This window comes from Argentina silus (genome assembly GCF_951799395.1).
Source record: "Argentina silus genome assembly, chromosome: X".
Lineage (NCBI taxonomy): Eukaryota > Metazoa > Chordata > Actinopteri > Argentiniformes > Argentinidae > Argentina > Argentina silus.
The window spans coordinates 24,249,756-24,268,297 of NC_139653.1; the positions used below are offsets into that span (position 1 = coordinate 24,249,756).

The following is an 18,542-nucleotide window of genomic DNA, read 5'->3' on the forward strand; positions in this document are numbered from 1 at the left end:
TTAGGTGCCTTTTGGCAAACTCCAAGTGGGCTGTCATGTGCTTTTTACTAAAGAATGGCTTCCATCTGTCCACTCTACCATAAAGGCCTGATTGGTAGAGTGCTGCAGAGATGATTGTCCTTCTGGAAGGTTCTCCAGTCTCCACAAAGGAACTCATGTCTGAAGGATGATCAATGGAAACAGGATGCACCTGAGCTCAATTTCGAGTGTCATAGCAAATGGTCTGAATACTTATGTAAATGTGATATTTCAGTTTTTTATTTGTAATAAATTAGCAAACATTTATAAAAACAGTTTTCACTTTGTCGTTATGGGGTACTATGTGTAGATCGATGAGGAAAAATAATTAATTGGATCCATTTTAGAATAAGGCCGTAACACAATGTGGAAAACGTGAAGGGGTCTGAATTCACTGTAGGTATTTCATCTTGGAAAAACAACCACCAGGGGGCATAGTTGAACAATTCTAATGGATAGGCTTACAATGTGTTATAGGCCCCTTTTAGTTTTTACAGTCTATGGGCTGTAGTAAACTAAATTAACTATAGGCTGTCCTGATAGCAAACTCCATATATACGTCTGGGTACCCTCTATTGTTACACAATACAGTGAAGCATTTTTAGTTGGTGTTATTTAATTTGTGGAGCTAAGAGCTAGAGTATATAAAATATATTGAACTGACCCTGTCATTGCGACTGTTGTCACGGTTAGTCGGTTAGTCGGTTAGTAGTGCAAAAATAGTAGTGCATATTTTACAGTATAGCCTTTCATTCTTTTAAAATGGAACCCGTCCTACAGTATGGAAGGTAAAAAATCATTGGATCTGAAAGGCCATGGCACTGTCACAAAGTGGGAATTCAGACAGTGGCAGTGGTAATGAACAACCTTCCAAAGATGTCATGTCTTTCTAAGAATAGCCTCCATTTTTCCTCCTGTCCTGTTCATCCCATCTCTTCAATAGGCAATAGGCTCGCATGTGGGCTTAAAAAAATCTCCATCATAGGCCTAATGCAACCAATATCTACTATTGTAATCCAAAATAGTCTTTGAGTTCCAAAATTAGGAGCATTAAAAATATCATTCTGCACATAAGAACAGGAGTCTATCCCCCTCCATCCCAGAGCCTTGCATCGAAAATAAATTACGCGCAGGGGATCAAATCGAAAGTTTCCGGTATAAGCTCATGTTTGTAGACTAGGCCTACATTGTAGCCTAGTGCTGCTTTCGTGTAGATTAATGAATTTCCTTTGCTTTATTTGATAGCATTATTTAAAAGCAGCACACAGATTTGGGTTAGTTGGGAGCAGGTTTGGAGTCATGATAAACAAAAGAATGAGAGGTGCGTAGTTTGTGCGAGGTAGGCTACTGTTCAAAACCAGTGCTTAGTGCCATGAGGAAAATGTGCCAAAGTTTTGTTTCCAAAGGAAGCCCTATCAGACATTTTCCCGCCTCCCTTCCTGTCCTGTCTCTCGCTATGTAAGGGTTGTTGCCTCTCAAGGGCCATGTTGTAGTGTTTATTTGATTCATTAGGGCATGGTATGTTTGGCAAGCATCAATCAGAGTCTGGCACCTATCCTGTCCCAGTTAACCCACATTAGGCGCGCTATAAAGCTTTGATGATTTACATGAGTGATTCTTCGATTTGTGTGGTTAATTCATATAGTTACTAGAGAATTAACCTTGCTTTATTTAATAGCATTATTTGAAATCAGACCAGAGATTTGGGTCAGATGGGAGTCATGATGACAGCACAGTTTGTGCGAGTCAGGTTACTATATTCGTAGTCCAAGTTATAGTAGCGCCTGTTTAATTCAGTATCAACCTTGAAAGGAATCCCACTTAGCCTAAGCATTTCAGGGTTAGTTGTTCCCCATGATGAAATTGGGAGGGGACTATGGATCAGTCTCTTTCTGTTCGTATGTCACATGCTTTATCTCCGACACCACTGGAACAATTTTGACAAAACTTGATGAATGATGCGTTTTGCCATAGAGATTGTTTAGGAGTTTTGAGGTGATGCCAATTCATCTCATGATGGTGCGGCTAAGGTGATAGACCACCTTAAATCCTTGGAAATTAATCAAATAAGCATTACACGTTCCAGTAACTTGTCATTCAATGGTTTGAATAATTTTACAACATGTTTACTGCACACTTGATATAAATAGGTGTGTCAGCAATACTGGGAGTCAGTGGCTGATCTGCTGTCTTTTCACATTTCAACTGGACATGGTTTATTGGTTCAACTCACAATTTTATCCAATAAATTCAACACTTCTAGGCTATTTTTCATGTACTGATATGAGGACCTTTATACGCTCTCTCTCTCTATCCCTCTCGATTGACTGTCATTCGGTTGCTAGGCAATGAATGGTCTTTAACTGATAATGTCACACGGTGAGTGTTCTTTGAAAAGAGGAAGGAGAAATGAGTGATTGCTGGGGAGGTATCCAACATTATGGTATTTGGCTGGTGCTTACCATGAAATTATTTCTTACATAAGTACTCTGAAGAACAACTATGTGGTTGTTATTGACTGGAGAGTCATATTATGTTAACTAAAGCAGTAGTACAACAGGACTACTGAGGTCCTATTATCCTATTCACATCTTTAAGAATGTAACAATACAGCATATCCTGTCTATCTCCCTTTTCCCTCATACCCTTCTTTCTCTTAATACCCCCTCACCTCCCTCCCTCTCCTTCTCTCCTTCAGTGGGTACTGATATGAGTTGGAGCAGCAATGAAGAACTCCACCATTGTCTTACATGCTGGACTGGAGGAGTAAATTCTTCCCAGAAAACAACAGGAGGGGTGTGGAGGATAAAGGGCCTGGAACTGGGACCTGGGACTGTCTCCTTCTCTATGCTCAACTATGTTTAGAATCATTGGTCGTTAAAAAAAAAAATTAACTGATGTGAAACAACATGATGTATATTGTAAATATTAGTTAAATACACATTTGTTTACAAATATAATGCCAGGCCTTTTTAGAGGACAATCAGTTCGTAGTTTGGCTTCATGTGGTATTTGTACATTTTCTTTGGCTGGAAAGATAAATAGTCTAAATAGTGTAACAAAGCAAAGGTCAGAATATTGATTTAAAGTGTATCTGGTGTTGGGGAGAAGTTAACTGTTTTGCTTGAATCATGCAATTTAAAATCTTGTGATGCAAGAATAACTTCATTGTTTTGTGTGTTTGTGTGTGTGTGTGTGGGGGGGGGGATTATCTGCTTGATTATTGTGTCAGTTTTGAAGTGCATAAGCCTCTTAGCTTGTGTCCTTTCTGATGTTGAACATACCTTAATGCAAACAGAATAGCGATATGCATTCTCTCCGATCTAAACATCTTTTTTTCTTAACTGTATCCTGCATTTTTTATTTGCTGTATTTATGGGACAGATGAACTGGGATCCTTAAATGCCATTGCTGTTCATTTGAGCCACAATAACAAACACACACACACACACACACACACACACACACACACACACACACACACCCTCCTAATCAGTTTGGACTCTTCCTTCCCATGTGACCTTTTAAAAGTGACTCGGCGTAAGATGGCCTCTGGCTCCTACTCTGAGCTGTGTGTGTGTGTATGTTTGCATGCATGTGTGTCCACGTCTGTATGTGTATGTGTGTGTGTGTGTATTTGGGGTGTAGATAGGCATATGAAACATGACCCTCTGCATTTGTGGTGACATCATTGTGCTCGTTTCTGAGAACGTTTGGCATTTTCCAAAGAGAGACTGGTGTCACGGATGGGGATGAAAACTAATGAGACTGATGGAAAAGGGGCGGAGGAGTTATTTGAAATAGAGTACACCAGACAAGTCTAGACAATGTAAAGACCTTTTTACTACCTTGTATTGTTTGAATTCTCTTATATATTTCTGTGTATTATGAAACACATATGGTTAATGCGCTCTTTGAATAACATTTTATTTGTTTTCTCTCTACCCCTTTGGGTTAGTTTTCAGATTTTTAACTATAGCCCACACAAAACATGACACAGCCATTTGAGATAATGACACGTTATGATGGGACTTTTCAGTTCGTTGCGATGTATAATTTCATTTTTTTTTAAATTGTTTGCCCTGAATGTAGGATTATCCTTGGTATCCTAGGTACTTTATATCAATATGACTTCCTGGTTTAAAGTTTGTCAAAAAAAGAGTAATACGATAAATAACTTCACACTTAAAAAGATGGATCACTACAAAGCAAAAGTCTATTTGCCCCGAATGCTTCCATTAGAGTGAGCCGAGCATGGCCATCGGCAGCTGTGAGTACTAAATAACAAAGATTTTCACATAAAAACATTCTGAGTCAACAGTGCCCACATATTAAATAATAGGTACTGTGCATAGAAAAATAGTGAACCACACCTTTAACAAACACCCCTTCTGTCAACTCCACTGTTCTGATAGGTTGGTCCTCTTCTTACCATTTACTGTAGTCCTGAACAGTGGGGACATATTCTATTTATATTCACTAACTAAAATCAGTTTTTGAGAAGGTAGACACTAAGGGGCCTTGCACAGCATAAATCCTTTTCTTCCAACAATTTTCACTGTGGCCAATATGTGCTACTAAATCCATGCACACACGCACGCATGCCGTTTAGAGTTTATAGAGTTCACTCCAAAATAAGTGTACAGTAAACATGTTGTCCCCCACAAATGATGTAGCACCCATCCTTGTGTGGATTGGTGACAATTATTCAAACCTTTCACTGAAAAGTTATCAGAGCTTGCAGTGCCTATTTGATTCAATGCCAAGGATTTGACAGTATTATGTGAAAACAGTCAATTGACCAAAAGGTGCGCTGAGGTGTGCTTTCCTCTTTGCACCCTATTATGACATTTTTATGATAACAACAATTCACATTAGCCTCACCATCACAAGATAATTCGGCATCACCTCGAAACTCTAAAACAATCTCTATGGCAAGACGCATCATTCATCCACGTTTCGTAAAAATTGGGCCTCTCAGTGTAATTTTGTAAATGCTGCATGGCAAGACGTATCATTCACCTAAGTTTTGACAAAATGTTCCTAGTGGTGTCGGAGATAAAGCGTGTGACATATAAACAGACAGAAGCGTGTGATATACAATTGGACAGAGACCGATTTCATGGGGGACAACTACAGCCTGTGTCCAACCTAAGTTATAGTGGTAAAACAAGGAACCAATCAGAGACAAAACACTTAAATAATCAACTGCTTTTAATCAACTGCTTGGAGATAAGACTGATAATAAAGGGTAGTATAACAATTTGTATGGCAATGAATAACATATAACACAATATAATATAATATACAGTACATAATATACAGTGCCCTGCGTAAGTAATGGGACAGTGTTTTTTTCTTCTTTTGGCTCTATACTCCTGTGACGGTCGCAGCTACGCTCTGCCCGGGTCTGTGTTTGTTGTTGTGTGTGTTCTGTGTTTGTCTCCTTAATGTTGTGCAGCAGACTCCATATGGTCCATGGTCCGAAGGCTGCGCCCACTTCCTGGTTGATCAATCACCATTCCACCAATCAGCCCAAGCCACATGGACTATAAAAAGCCTGCTGATTCAGTGTTCTGGAGCTGTGCTAGCTCACCACCTTACTTGTATTTGTTTGATTTGAATTTGTTTGATTTGAATTTGTTTGATTTGAACACTTGTATTTGTGTGAGAGATTTTGAGGAGGTTTAGATTGAGGAACAGGTAACAGTATTTCACTTTATATTATTAGTCACGGATTCACACAAAGTCACCTTGTCACGTAGTTTGTTAATGTTAGAAACACTAGGGCTAGGGGCGACTGTGGGTTTATGTACTTTTGTTTGAGATTGTTGTTTAGTTAGTGAGGTTTTGGTTTATTGGTATTTACTTTTATTTTAGCTCAGATAGGAGCAGGGACTCACTCTTTTTGGAGTCCAGTTTTCTTTTGTGGTTATTGTTTATTTGTTTCTTTGATTTCCCCTGCGCCCATAGGGAACTGGCCTCCTTTTCGTTGTAGTTTGGGATCTAAAGACATTTCAATTTCCCTGTTAATAAATAACTTTAAATTTACCCACACCATCGGGTTTATGTTGCTTCTCTTTTCCCTAGCGAGCTAGGGTCGTAACAACTCCAAAGGCAGTGTTTCCCCCTAGGTTTTTTTCAGCAGTGGGGGGTTAAGGTTTTACACTCGCTTTGGGCGTGTGCTGCCACCGTTGCACCCCATCTAGACCCAGTTTGTATCATCATAATTTAAACTGATACGGTCGCTAAATGTCACCTTGCTGAACTGTGTTAGCTAGCAAAATCACATAGAAAACAACTATCATCTAGCCTATTGGCTACTAGCTGCATGAGTGGTTGATGCCCCGTCGCTTGCCCTAGTTGCTCAAAGTGGAGAGAGCACTGACAGTCTGTATACTTTATTGCATACCTCATACAGTGCCTTCAGTAAGTATTCACCCCCCTGGACTTTTTCCACATTTTGTTACAACCTGACTTTAAAACAGATTTAATTGATGTTTTTTGTTACTGATCTACACAAAATTAAATTTGTAGAAATGTTTATTAATTAATTCAAAATGAAAAACTGTCAATATGTATTCACCCCCTTTGCTATGACACTCCTAAAATTCGCTGAAATGCAAAAATGTCTTCAACAAGTCACTCAATTGAGTCCATCTGAGTGCAAGGATAATAGTTCATCTGATTTTGGAATGAACATCTTTTGTTTTTATAAGGTCTTTGGTTTGCATAGGAATCATTTACACAGTGTGTGGATTAGGCTGTCACTACCAACTCAGCAAATTGTATAATTTTCTCTTGATCCTGACAAACTCCCCAGTCCCTGCTGGTGACAAACATGCCCATAACATGATGCAACTACCACTATTCTTCACACGAGGGATGGTGTGGACACTGCATTGCATGTGCTGGACTAGCACTAAACTTAATGCTTTGTAGTAAAACCAAATAAACTAATTTCCAGCCACTTTCTTTGCTGTATCACTTGAATTCATTGTTGCAAACACAATTATGGATGTGATAGATTTTTTTCCATTAAGGGATTATTTTTGGCCACTTGGTTATAGACCAATTTTGTAGAGTGACTGAGATGTTGTCCCATCGACTGTGCTTTTTCCTCTCTGTCATTCAACTTTGTAGATTTATGTATGTCTTCCAAGGGCTCAGGGTAGCATTGCTGAACAGTTTTGTTCCTCTCCATTTGCTCAGTTTGTAATGACAACCTGATCCACACAGTGTGTATTTGATTCCTATGCAAATCAGAGACCCTATAAAAAACAAAGATAGTAATTCCAAAATCACATGAACTATTATCTTTGCATTAAGATGGACTCAATCCAACTTATTGAGTGACTTGTTTGTCATCAGTGCCATTTTTGCATTTGAGCAATACTGAATACGTATTGACTCAGCCTTTCTTTTATTAATTTGTAAACATTTCTAAAACATAATTATCACTTTGATATTATAGGCTATTTGTGTAGGTCAGTGACTAATCTATTAAATCTATTTTAAAGTCAGGTTGTAACACAACAAAATGTGGAAAAAGTCCAGGGGGTGAATAGTTACTGAAGGCACTGTATTTCATAAAATTCTAACATTCCACAGGAGCCGCCGCTAAAGATCTTTCAGTAGCAGAAACACTGAAATGTTTGGATTTGAATTCAAATAATTACTTTGAGATTAAAGTATAGATTCCCAGCTTTTATTTGATGGTATTTGGGTATATATTGTTTTCACCTATAGTGTCTGTTAACATGAGGACCAAAGAGCAACAGTGAAAGTCAAGAAACCCATTATGAGGCTGAAATATCAGAAAAGATATCAGAAACATAGGTAAAACTTTTGATTTACCAAAAACAACAGTTTGGAACATAATTAAAAAGAAATCACAAATGGCCTGGTAGGCCATTAAAAAAAACCTCAAAACATCTGTCCCACAGATCAGGAACACTCTCCAGAAGGTAGGCGTGAATGTGTAAAAGACTACCATCTGCAGAATACGTCACCAGCTGAACTATAGAGGCCTCACTGCAAGGTGCAAACTATAAACACTAGTTATCCAAAAAATGGATGGTCAGGTTACAGTTTGCTAAAAGTTACCTAAATGCCTGCTAATTATAAGTTTTAGGCAAAAAGACCTCAAAACAAACAACTGAAGATGGCTGTAGTACAGGCCTGACAGACCATCACCAGAAAAGATAGAGTGTCTGGTGGGGTCAATGGGTTGCAGACTTCAGGCAGTTATTGCATGCAAAGGATTGTTCATCAAATACTAAGCATGAGTACTTAATTTGGACATTATATGAATTTGTCCCATTACATTTGTTTTCTAAAGGTCATTTCTAAATGGTGAAACCAATATGTACACAGATACCACCAAATAAAAGCTGAGAATCTCTACTTTAACCTCATAGTAATTGTTTGATTTCAAATCCAAACATATGGGGAATAGAGCCAAAAGAAGAAACAAATGTTCACTATCCCATTACTTACGCTGTATAACTTTGGCATGATTTTTGAAACAGAGCACAATGCCATCAAGCAAGAGTACATCACAGAAAGAAATCCTTTTCTTACTTTTTTTTTTATTTCAGTCAGTCACAAGGGTCAAACACAGGAGTAATAGAGACAGGATAAAGCAGCAGTCACTGTGCAGCAAAGTTTTACCACCATGTAAACATGTCAGCAGATCATCTGCAGAGAGAGAGAGAGAGAGTGCAGTCTCAGTTATTTATTTACAAACAGCACAAGTAGTGATCTTATGAGAAAGGGAAGGGGTCTGGGAAGAGAGAGGTATTGTGGAGAGCTGTGATTGTTTTCTACGGACTAACAAGAGTGTTCCTCATGGATTCTATCTGTTTGACTTTACAGGTGGTGAGAACCATGTAGACTCAACCATCAAATATTGCCATCTTGAATTACCCAAAAGTTTTTTGCTACTATCTTGCAGCTCCCTACCTCTCAATGGAATCTATCTGTTGTGTTTTTACTACCAAATGTGAGAGCCCCTTGGATTATCCTGTATTGAATGTCGTACGGCCCAGTGAGGCACTCACCTTCCTCCCTGTTTGTCTTCAGGCCTGCTCAACAACTCTAAAATACTCTAAAAATACTTTTCTCTCTGTCCTTCACTGGTAATTCAGCCTTCACTGCGTTACTGTCTGATGGTCCTCAGCAGTTAAATCGCATTAAGTCTCCACTCTCTTGTTGCTGTTTGTTCTGCTGGCGAGAATTGTGTTTTGAATGTGTTTTCTGACTGTGGGTCCTAGCGCTGGCAGGTTTCAAGTCTGTGGTCGGGCTCTGGCTTGCTGTGAATACCATCTTTGGTGTTTTTATGAACGATGTGATTCTTAGTGGTCTTTTTGTTCCTACACAGACATTTCTATTTTGCTACCCTTTTTTTCTTCTGCATATTACTGGATATCTGGGCACAATTTAATACTGGAACATGCCTCCTTTTAATTCCCCTACAGTAGACATTGAAGAAGCTTCAGTAGAGGAGTCGCCCCTCTCGCTCACAAATTGTAATTCGGAAGACATGGCTTATGTGAAACGTTTTTAGTATATATGAAGGGAGACTCCTGTTAAGAGTCAGAGGAACCTTTTGTGTGTGAAGGATGTAACCGGCTCATCGAATTACAGGCAGACATCCTCCACCTCACAGAGGTGAAAGTGAGAGACAATTGTATTATTGCTCTCCAGGACGTGCTGAGACAGCATATATCCTACAGCTCGGCCCTTGCTGTAGAGGAGCTTTTCAGACCGGGTGCCTTCCCATTACTAGACCGGTCCCCAAACCAGTGGTCGCAGGTAGCAAGAAGAAAACAGGCAGCCGACTGAGGGTGTCACTCCCCAGGTTTTCCCCCATTGGTGACGACCTGGTGGAGCTGTCAAACTGCTTTGACCTTCTCTACCATGATGCTCCAGCTCAATCTGCAGGCTACGGCAGCTACATTAGTGGCTGAAAGCATTATGTAACACAGAGGATATTCCATTTGTAGACAATTTTGATCTGTTTTGAGACAGACAGGCATTTTTTAAGCATGACAGAATGCACCCAAACAGAAGAGGTGCAGAGATCCTATCTGACAATATGGAGAAGGTGTTAAAGTGGTGAGGGGACACTAGTCCGAGCCCTGTTAAGTTAACCCCAATCCATTTCCCTCATAGACTGCCAATAAAACCTGTTTCAGCACAGGCTAGCAAATTGCCCTATGCCTCAGGGGAACTACCCACCCTAGAAACACCAGACAATTTTAAAATGGAAATGGGCTTGGACTATTACATTTAAATGCCAGAAGCTGAATAAATAAAATGGACTTCATCAACATATGGGCTCAACAGGCAAACCCAGACATTTTTTTTCATATCTGAAACATGGCTAAAAATGTGTCAGTGCCTGACAATAATGTGTCCTTAAATGGCTATACCATATTTAGGACAGACAGAGAAGGGAGAGGAGGAGGTGTGGCTATTTTCGTCAAAAAATTTTTTTTCTGTTTTTATTTTCTGCTGTCCTCCACTGTCCCAAATCAACACTTAGTCCACACCAAAAGTGTGTGTTTTGGAAATAACTCTAAGCTGTCTGTGAAAGAGTGTATCGCGCACCATCTGCTCATCATAGTGCCCCTGATAACTTAGCCGCACTTCTTTCCTCCTATGTACATTCAGAAGTAGTAATAATAGGTGATTTTAACCGAGACTGGTTGTCTCAAATCACAGATAAAATCAAACATCTATGTGATGTATCACAGATAATCTCACAACCAACACAAGAATCCAGATACATCCACACTTCTAGACATCATCCTAACAAATAGGTCATATAAATATAAATATACACTCACCGAGCACTTTATCAGGAGGTGGTGTAATGGTGTGGGAAACATTTTCTTGGCACACTTTGGGCCCGTTAATACCAATCAATCATCGCTTGAATGCCACACCCTATTTGAGTATTATTGATGTCCATCCTTTCATGACCACAATTTACCCATCTTCTAATCGCTACTTCCAGCATGATAATGCACCATGTCACAAAGCAAAAGTTGTCACAAACTGGTTTCATGAACATGACAATGAGTTTGGTGTTCTTCAGTGGCCTTCCCAGTCACCGGATCTAAATCCAATAGAACACCTTTGGGATGTGGTAGAACGGGAGATTCACAGCTTGAAAGTGCACCTGAAAAATCTGCAGGAATTGCGTGTCATGCAATCATGTCATCATGGACCAGAATCTCAAAGGAATGTTTCCAACATCTTGTGGAATCAATGCCACAAAGAATTGAGGCTGTTTTGAGAGCCCTACCCAGTATTAGTATAGTGTTCCTAATAAAGTGTTCAGGACGTGTATAGCCAGTGGTGTTTTTTCTAATGACATCAGCGATCACTGTCAGATAGCCTGTATTAGGGATGAAATTTGCTCCACACTTCCTTACAAAAATACATTTTAAACATTTCAGTGAGCAAGGTTTTTTACATGATCTTTATTGGTCTAATCTTTCCCTTTTCAGCTGCATACCTGACCCCAATTTGGCTCTAGAATATTTCTCATATATATTTATACCTCTGGCAGACAAACATGCCCCCTTTAAATGACTTAAGAATAGACCTAATCCTTGGTATTCCACAGAACATTCAGATCTCCTTTTGTTGAGAAAGCAGACCTTGGCCAAAGTTAGAAAAATTGACTCAGTAGCTGATTGGCAGGTTTTCAGACAACTGAGAAATAGATGCATCTCATCAATTAATAAAGGGAATCCTGCTGTTGATCCTACAACATTTTGGAAAGCAATTAATGCCCTGAAGTGTGGAAATTCCTCTTCCTCCCTGCCTAAGGAAGTTTTGTCAGTCTCTGGCCTGCATTTTTTTGTGATGCTGATGCACTCCTCCCAAATAGGCATTGGCATTATGATAAATAATGTGTGAGCAAAACAAGATTACATTACATATATTTGTTCCATGTTTTAACGAAAATCAAGATTTAGCCAACTGGTAGTTGTTCCCCTTGACAACTGTAGCAAACAGACCTGTGTCAACAAATCTCACTTTTGGCATGTTTTTAGTCAGAGTCTAAAACCTAAAATCCAGTGTGACTGGAGCAAGATGTTCCCGAGCCAGCCAGGAGTTGAACGTTTATAGTGATATACTGTATGGTTGATGGGAGAGGGTCATCTCTTTCTTGATCGTTTCCGATTAACAAACAAATGTGTGACAATGTATCCAGCATCCCCTTTAAACAATCCAGCAAAAAGTGCTATTCAAAATAAATGCATTATTAGCCCACTGAAACCCAAAATAACTTACTCCTGTCTTGCATGAAAATTTGTTGCATTATTAAAGCTGACTCACGCTTATTCATGTCAGACTGTGCTAAACATTTCCCTTCATTTCACTTCTCTGTGCATATGAACATACTTATGTCCATGTAGCTGAAATGCGCGTTATCAACTGAGAAACATTATATCCTATGAGTTAATTAATATGGAATTTCACAGTGTGCCACATATATTCCATGTCTGACATTATTTTATTAAGTGTCCACAAAGACATTCATTATTTCTAAATTAAGGTTCATCCAAAGACATCATCACCCCCTCACAGCATTTTAGGCAGCACCCCTCATGAAATATAATTGCGCTAAAACATTTCCCTCGCTTCTCTGCGCTGTGAGAGAATGCTTGATGGCAGTATGAGAGTAGATTGGATTTTGTCCCATTGCTTAGTCCTCTTTAAAATAACCTAAACCATTTCGACTCTTCGCTTCTGCAATTCATGAGCTGCTATAATAAACTTGATTTTGCCAATCTATCTGATAAGGCAAACCATTCTCTTTGTCATAGCCTCGGTAGGCTAAAAAGGTTGGTCTAGCTTTTATACAATAGTTTGACTTAATCTTACATTTTGCCTGTATTGGATATCCGACGAATTTATGTGAGGGGACTACAGCCTAAAATGTTGTGAGGGGATGTTGCATGTCACATGTTAAACAAGCAATTCTGGTGACTTTTGACGGGAGAATGGGTGACTGGAATATTTATATTAAGGAGGACGGTTATTGACGGCTGGTGCCATTCAAGATTAGGGAGGACGACTATTTGTTTTTTTGTGTGAGCATTGTGTTTTTTAAATTGTTATTACAGCCAGGGACGGACTATTATTCCTTCTCGTGAAATAGACTTCCTACAGTACGTCCTTTCCCTTGAGCAGAGTGGGAGTGAGCAAGTGTTAATGTTAGTGTTAAAGTGTTAAACGCTCTTTGCTTTGTGAGCACGCTGTGGGGAGGCGGAATCAGGACAAATAGCCAAAATACGAGGTAGTGCGCGGTGACATATAGTAGGCACCTACTTCTGTAGAAATACTGTGACAAATATATGCAAATATATGCAACGCTTATCAGAGATGGTTATAGGCCTTGTGTCATAAACCTGAGATCCGATCATTTCATGCTTTTCACTCACACTAACCACTACGTTATTCTCCCATCAAAAGTAACCAGAAATGATTGTTTAACAATCTTTTCCTGCCTTGATACTATATATTAACTTCAAAACATGGTGTTACAGTAAAACTGCCCGGTTTGGCTCTGACGAAGTATATGTTCTCATGTGAGATCATCCTCCGTTAGTGATGTAGCAATTACAATTCACAATTGAAAATAATGAAAATAATCCGATGGTAATTGTTTATGCGCGCTGTGAAATGGGCACTGACAAATGTAAACAAACCATGGATGTTTGCGAGTGCAAGACGCATATCCCATCCTTCACAGCTCTTGTCGCCCCCTTGTGGTGACTTTCAGCAGCACTCCACACAATTTCTGAAATGTTGGCCTGTAACTATTTAACCCCTACCTACTGTATGTTTAATCTGACTGTTATCTCAGGTGCTATCCCCAAGATTTGGAAGGCAGCCCATGTGCTCCCTCTCCATAAAAGTGGCTACCCCTCCAACCTAGATAACTACCACCCAATATCCAAGCTATCTTGACTTTCCAAAGTATTAGAGTCCCCAGTCAACTCCCAGCTAAGAACCTTTTTATCTTCCCATTCTATAAAGTGCACCAATCTGGCTTTAGACCTGGTCATTGGTCATTGTCTCAGCTGCTATGTTTTTCTTAGACCATGTGTTAAATTGCCTAGACCAGAAAAAAACATTGTGCTGCCTTTTTTATAGATCTCTCCAAAGCATTCGATGCGGCCGACCATTACCTATTCATTCAGAGGTTGTCTGAAATAGGCCTGAATCAGGATTCATGTAACTGGTTTGAAAAAATTGTTTACAGACAGAACGCAGTGTGTCTTAACTGATGGTGTTAAATCAGGTTTTCTGGACATAACAAAGGGTGTCCCACAAGAATCGGTTCTTGGTCTGGTTCTTTTTACTATTAACAATATTGGATTATCTGTAAATAATTGTAACCTGCATCTATATGCTCATAACACTGTTGTATATGCTATTGCCCCCATGATTGACCGGGCTCTTTCTGAGCTACAGTCTGCACACACACACACACACACACACACACACACACACACACACACACACACACACACACACACACACACACACACACACACACACACACACACACACACACACACACACACACACACACACACACACACAGGAATACCATCCCTACTGTTTCAATTTCCAAACACAATTGACCTCAACCTTGTCTCAAGTAACTAGAAATAGTGAGTGTGTTTCCTTTTTGTCTTTGTGTTTGTGTTGAATGTTCTTGTTCCTGCATTGTGTTACAAGGGCAAACACAGAGATACTGTTGGAGTAAGTGGAAAGACACACACACACATACACACACACACACATACACACACACACAGTGAATGACTTCACTTTCTAAATCATTTGAAATGTGACTTATCTTTGACTAAATATTTGAATAACAAACGTTTTGACCTGAACATTCCCTTGGGTTGTGCCTCATATGCACGGAAAGCTGAAAACCAGAGATATTTAAAAAGTGAGGATATTCGTCATGATCTATCTTCAAACCAGAAAGGCCAGAGATTCTGTTTGTATAATGAGTTGAGTGCAGAGGTGTGTGTGTGTGTGTGTGTGTGTGTGTGTGTGTATCGAGCATAGAGCATGCAGGGGAGTACGACTGTATCATCGGTGCTCTGTGAAGTGTTGACTGACCCCACTCCCACGCAGACCTTCAGTGCTCTGGCGAGGAGGGAAAGATGTAGCAATGGCCAACCCAGCCAAGATGCTCCACCGCAGACTAGGGGAGGAAGGAGAGGCACCTGACGCATGTCTACCTCTGTGTGTGTGTGTGTGTGTGTGTTTGTGTGTGTGCATACCTGTGATTTCCTGTAGTTTAGGGACAATGCTGTTCCAGAACTGACACTGCTGAGCTCCCAGCATTCTCCCTGTTCGCATATGGGCAGAGTTTAGGGTGATGTATTCCTGTTGGTCCAAAGTGAAAATGGGCCAATCTGAATCCTCTATACTCGGATTCCTGCCAGGAAAAACAGCCAACCATGTTAATGTAAATATGACAGTAACTGACATTTATATAGGTTATTGGGTAATACCACATGAAAAGACACCATGATAAGGACTACATAGCATTAACAAATTAATTACATACAATACTGTACATTAATACACTGTGCCCAGTCATCCCAGTATTTATTATATAATAATGAAGTAATATAGTAACTTACAGTATGTAGCCAGAATAGTAAAATTGGTATGTAGTAATGTATCAATTACACAATAATATGTTGCTTTTTGATTAGGTGCATAATATTTAATTATTTCACCCTGCCCTGGGGAAATGAACCCATCTATAATGTAATAAGTACTGTGTAATGTAATTACATGGTTACATCAGTGTTGATAAGGTACACATGTATCGTACCCTGTCCTGGCGAGGTTGACCCAGTGCTTCATGAACCTCCTACTCATGACCACTTCCTCCTTTGTGTATTGTAGAGTGCTGTTCAGCGGCATTCCAAAGACAAACTCAATCTCATACCCATGCATGATGCCCATCCATTCTGGCCAGGGATTGGTGGATGAGCGATGGTCGAATAGGTACAGGTGGGCTTTACCCCCATGTTCCGTATACCTGGTGTAAAAGATCCGTTTTTCACTGTCTATAGGTCAGGTCCATTTGCATCCACTCTCTTGGTGTGTATACATAACCAAAGCCACTATCTACAAGCCATATGATATATATTCATATATAATGATATGCATTAAAGCCATGAGAGGACTGTTATCCTTACCTTCGGGCAAACTCTAACATAGGGCAGTTGAAGTACAAGTCTCCCACCATGCAACCCAGCGAATCACGATTCTTCATGAAACTATTCTCATCTGTCCAATCAGTGTACTGGAACACAGTCGCCTCCCTCGCAAGATCACTGAACCTACGCATCACTAGTACCACCCCTTTCACAAAGTCCTGCCTGCTGATCAGGCTCTGGTTGATAATGCCATATCCTGGCACCCGATTAACCAGAAAGTAAGTCCCCTCGTCTTTGTTTAGACCAATCAGCACCTCAGTCTTCAGGAAGTCACCAGTCTGCAGCAGGACCTAGAATGAGATAAAGAAGGATTACAATAGACATAACATTGTTGCTTATTAAAAATAAACACATAAACACACATGCACACGCACACACACACACACACACACACACGCACACACCTGTGGCATGTCTGGTAGAAAGTCTCCATCAACAACAGGGGTGAATGGTATGTCTATGAGCGAGGGGTGAGAGAGCACATTGAGCTGCTGGCTGAGGATCTCTTCAGGATCAGCTCTCTGCAGACACAGCTCCAGGTCAACTGAAGAAGACAGGGGGCAACCAAGAAGCTTGCCCAGGCTCAGAGACCTGCCGATGGAGAGGGGAGGAATTTACCTGTGCATTTGTGTGTGTGAGTGTGTGTATATACTGTGTGTTTGTGTGTGTGTCTGTTTACCTATTCCAAGCCTCTGCCCGAGTCACTGCCCCCCATGGAGCATTGGGTGAGCCACTCTGTAGTATGGCCCTGTGGAATAGACCATGACTACCTGGAGAAAGGATGTGTAGACCCACACAACCGGCTCCTGCACTCTCTCCAAATAGAGTTACCTGGCAACAATAACCAAACGTCTTCATTAGGCGCCTGATCATGGTCAGGAAAAAAGTAATAAATATATCAATAGAATATCAGAAACAAAAAAAGGTAAGACCTTTGAGGGGTCACCCGCAAATGCAGCAATGTTATTGGCTACCCAGTGCAGAGCCAAACGCTGGTCCAGCAGTCCACTGTTGCCATGGACATCTGTGTTCTCAGGAAGAGACAGGAAGCCCAGTGCTCCAAGTCTGTGTCCAACCAAAACAAAGTACACTTGTAAAATGCACAACATATACTGTAAATACCTTGCTTGAGACAGTAGGCTATACATAATTAACATAATGGACAGAATTACTTCTTGACATTTCTCAATAATAAGAAATAACAGATGTTGAACGATAAACATGTGTGGCTATGTGCATATCAATAAACCTATGGAAATCCATGTGTCCTGTCGCAGCCCTACCTGTAGTTCATGGACACCACCACCACATCTTCTGATTGGCTGAGGAAGCGCCCGTCATACAAGTCTAGAGAAGAAGTGCCTGTTGTGAACCCACCCCCGTAGATCCACACCATGACAGGAGCCAATGAGGAAGCTTTGGGGGGAGTCCAGACATTGAGGTAAAGGCAGTCTTCCCTCATTAGGGTGTTGGGGTTCCACATCTCAGCACCCCGGAACCCTGGGAATAGGGAAGGCTCCATTCTTAGGTAAATATTCCATCATAATCTCTTGGCACATAGACATTAACACAATGAAATCTCTACTAGGTAAGACTGTGTCCCAACATTAATACTAAAAGATAGTTAATGACACCAATGAGGAAGGCACTAGGAGCAAAACTCTACTGCATGTGCATGTGCCTGTGCATGTGTGTGTGTGTGTGTGTGTGTGTGTGTGTGCACTACCTGGGAAGGAATTATCCCAGGGTTGGAGGCAAGAGTTGGAGTAGCCTGTTGCATCTCTCACCCCTGTCCAATTCTCTGCAGGCTCCGGAGCTCGGAATCTAAGCTTCCCAACAGGTGGTTTTGCATAGGGAATTCCAAGGAACGCCCGGATGTATCCACCGCCTGGCACAGGAAGACGTGTCCCCCTGACTTCCCCGTGGCTAGTGGCGACTATAAGGTCATCCTGAGTGGCAGCTGACAGAGTGAGAAGGCAGAGCAGCAGGAGTGACACAACAATGGTGATGTGTGTGTGAATGTATGTCTCCATGGTATCACACACATTCCTGGGGAGGGAAACATAGAGTTGGATGTAAGGACAGGCATAAACAGGCATGTGTAACCTCTATATATGCTGTTTTACTCTAATTACACTGACCTGACCAGGAAAAATCTATGTGTGTTCAAGAACAGGAGGGCCCATCTTTTACTAGTGCAAAATTGTGTCTTAAAGTGAGAAAATATTTGCAAGAAGA

At 40.5% G+C, this 18,542-nt stretch overlaps 1 protein-coding gene across 1 annotated transcript in view; it reads right to left on the minus strand.

The window, feature by feature from the left end:
• Positions 1 to 18,337, minus strand: part of LOC310822295 (cholinesterase-like) — a gene marked incomplete at both ends in the record, with an annotated part of 31,971 nt that extends 13,634 nt beyond the window's left edge. Inside the window, 8 exons of the mRNA XM_083694640.1 lie at positions 15,351 to 15,508; positions 15,914 to 16,123; positions 16,284 to 16,594; positions 16,709 to 16,895; positions 16,984 to 17,135; positions 17,237 to 17,369; positions 17,588 to 17,804; positions 18,031 to 18,337. Coding sequence (XP_083550766.1) covers positions 15,351 to 15,508; positions 15,914 to 16,123; positions 16,284 to 16,594; positions 16,709 to 16,895; positions 16,984 to 17,135; positions 17,237 to 17,369; positions 17,588 to 17,804; positions 18,031 to 18,337 — 1,675 coding nt within the window. The remainder of the gene's footprint in view (positions 1 to 15,350; positions 15,509 to 15,913; positions 16,124 to 16,283; positions 16,595 to 16,708; positions 16,896 to 16,983; positions 17,136 to 17,236; positions 17,370 to 17,587; positions 17,805 to 18,030) is intronic.
• Between the last annotated feature and the right edge of the window lie 205 nt (positions 18,338 to 18,542).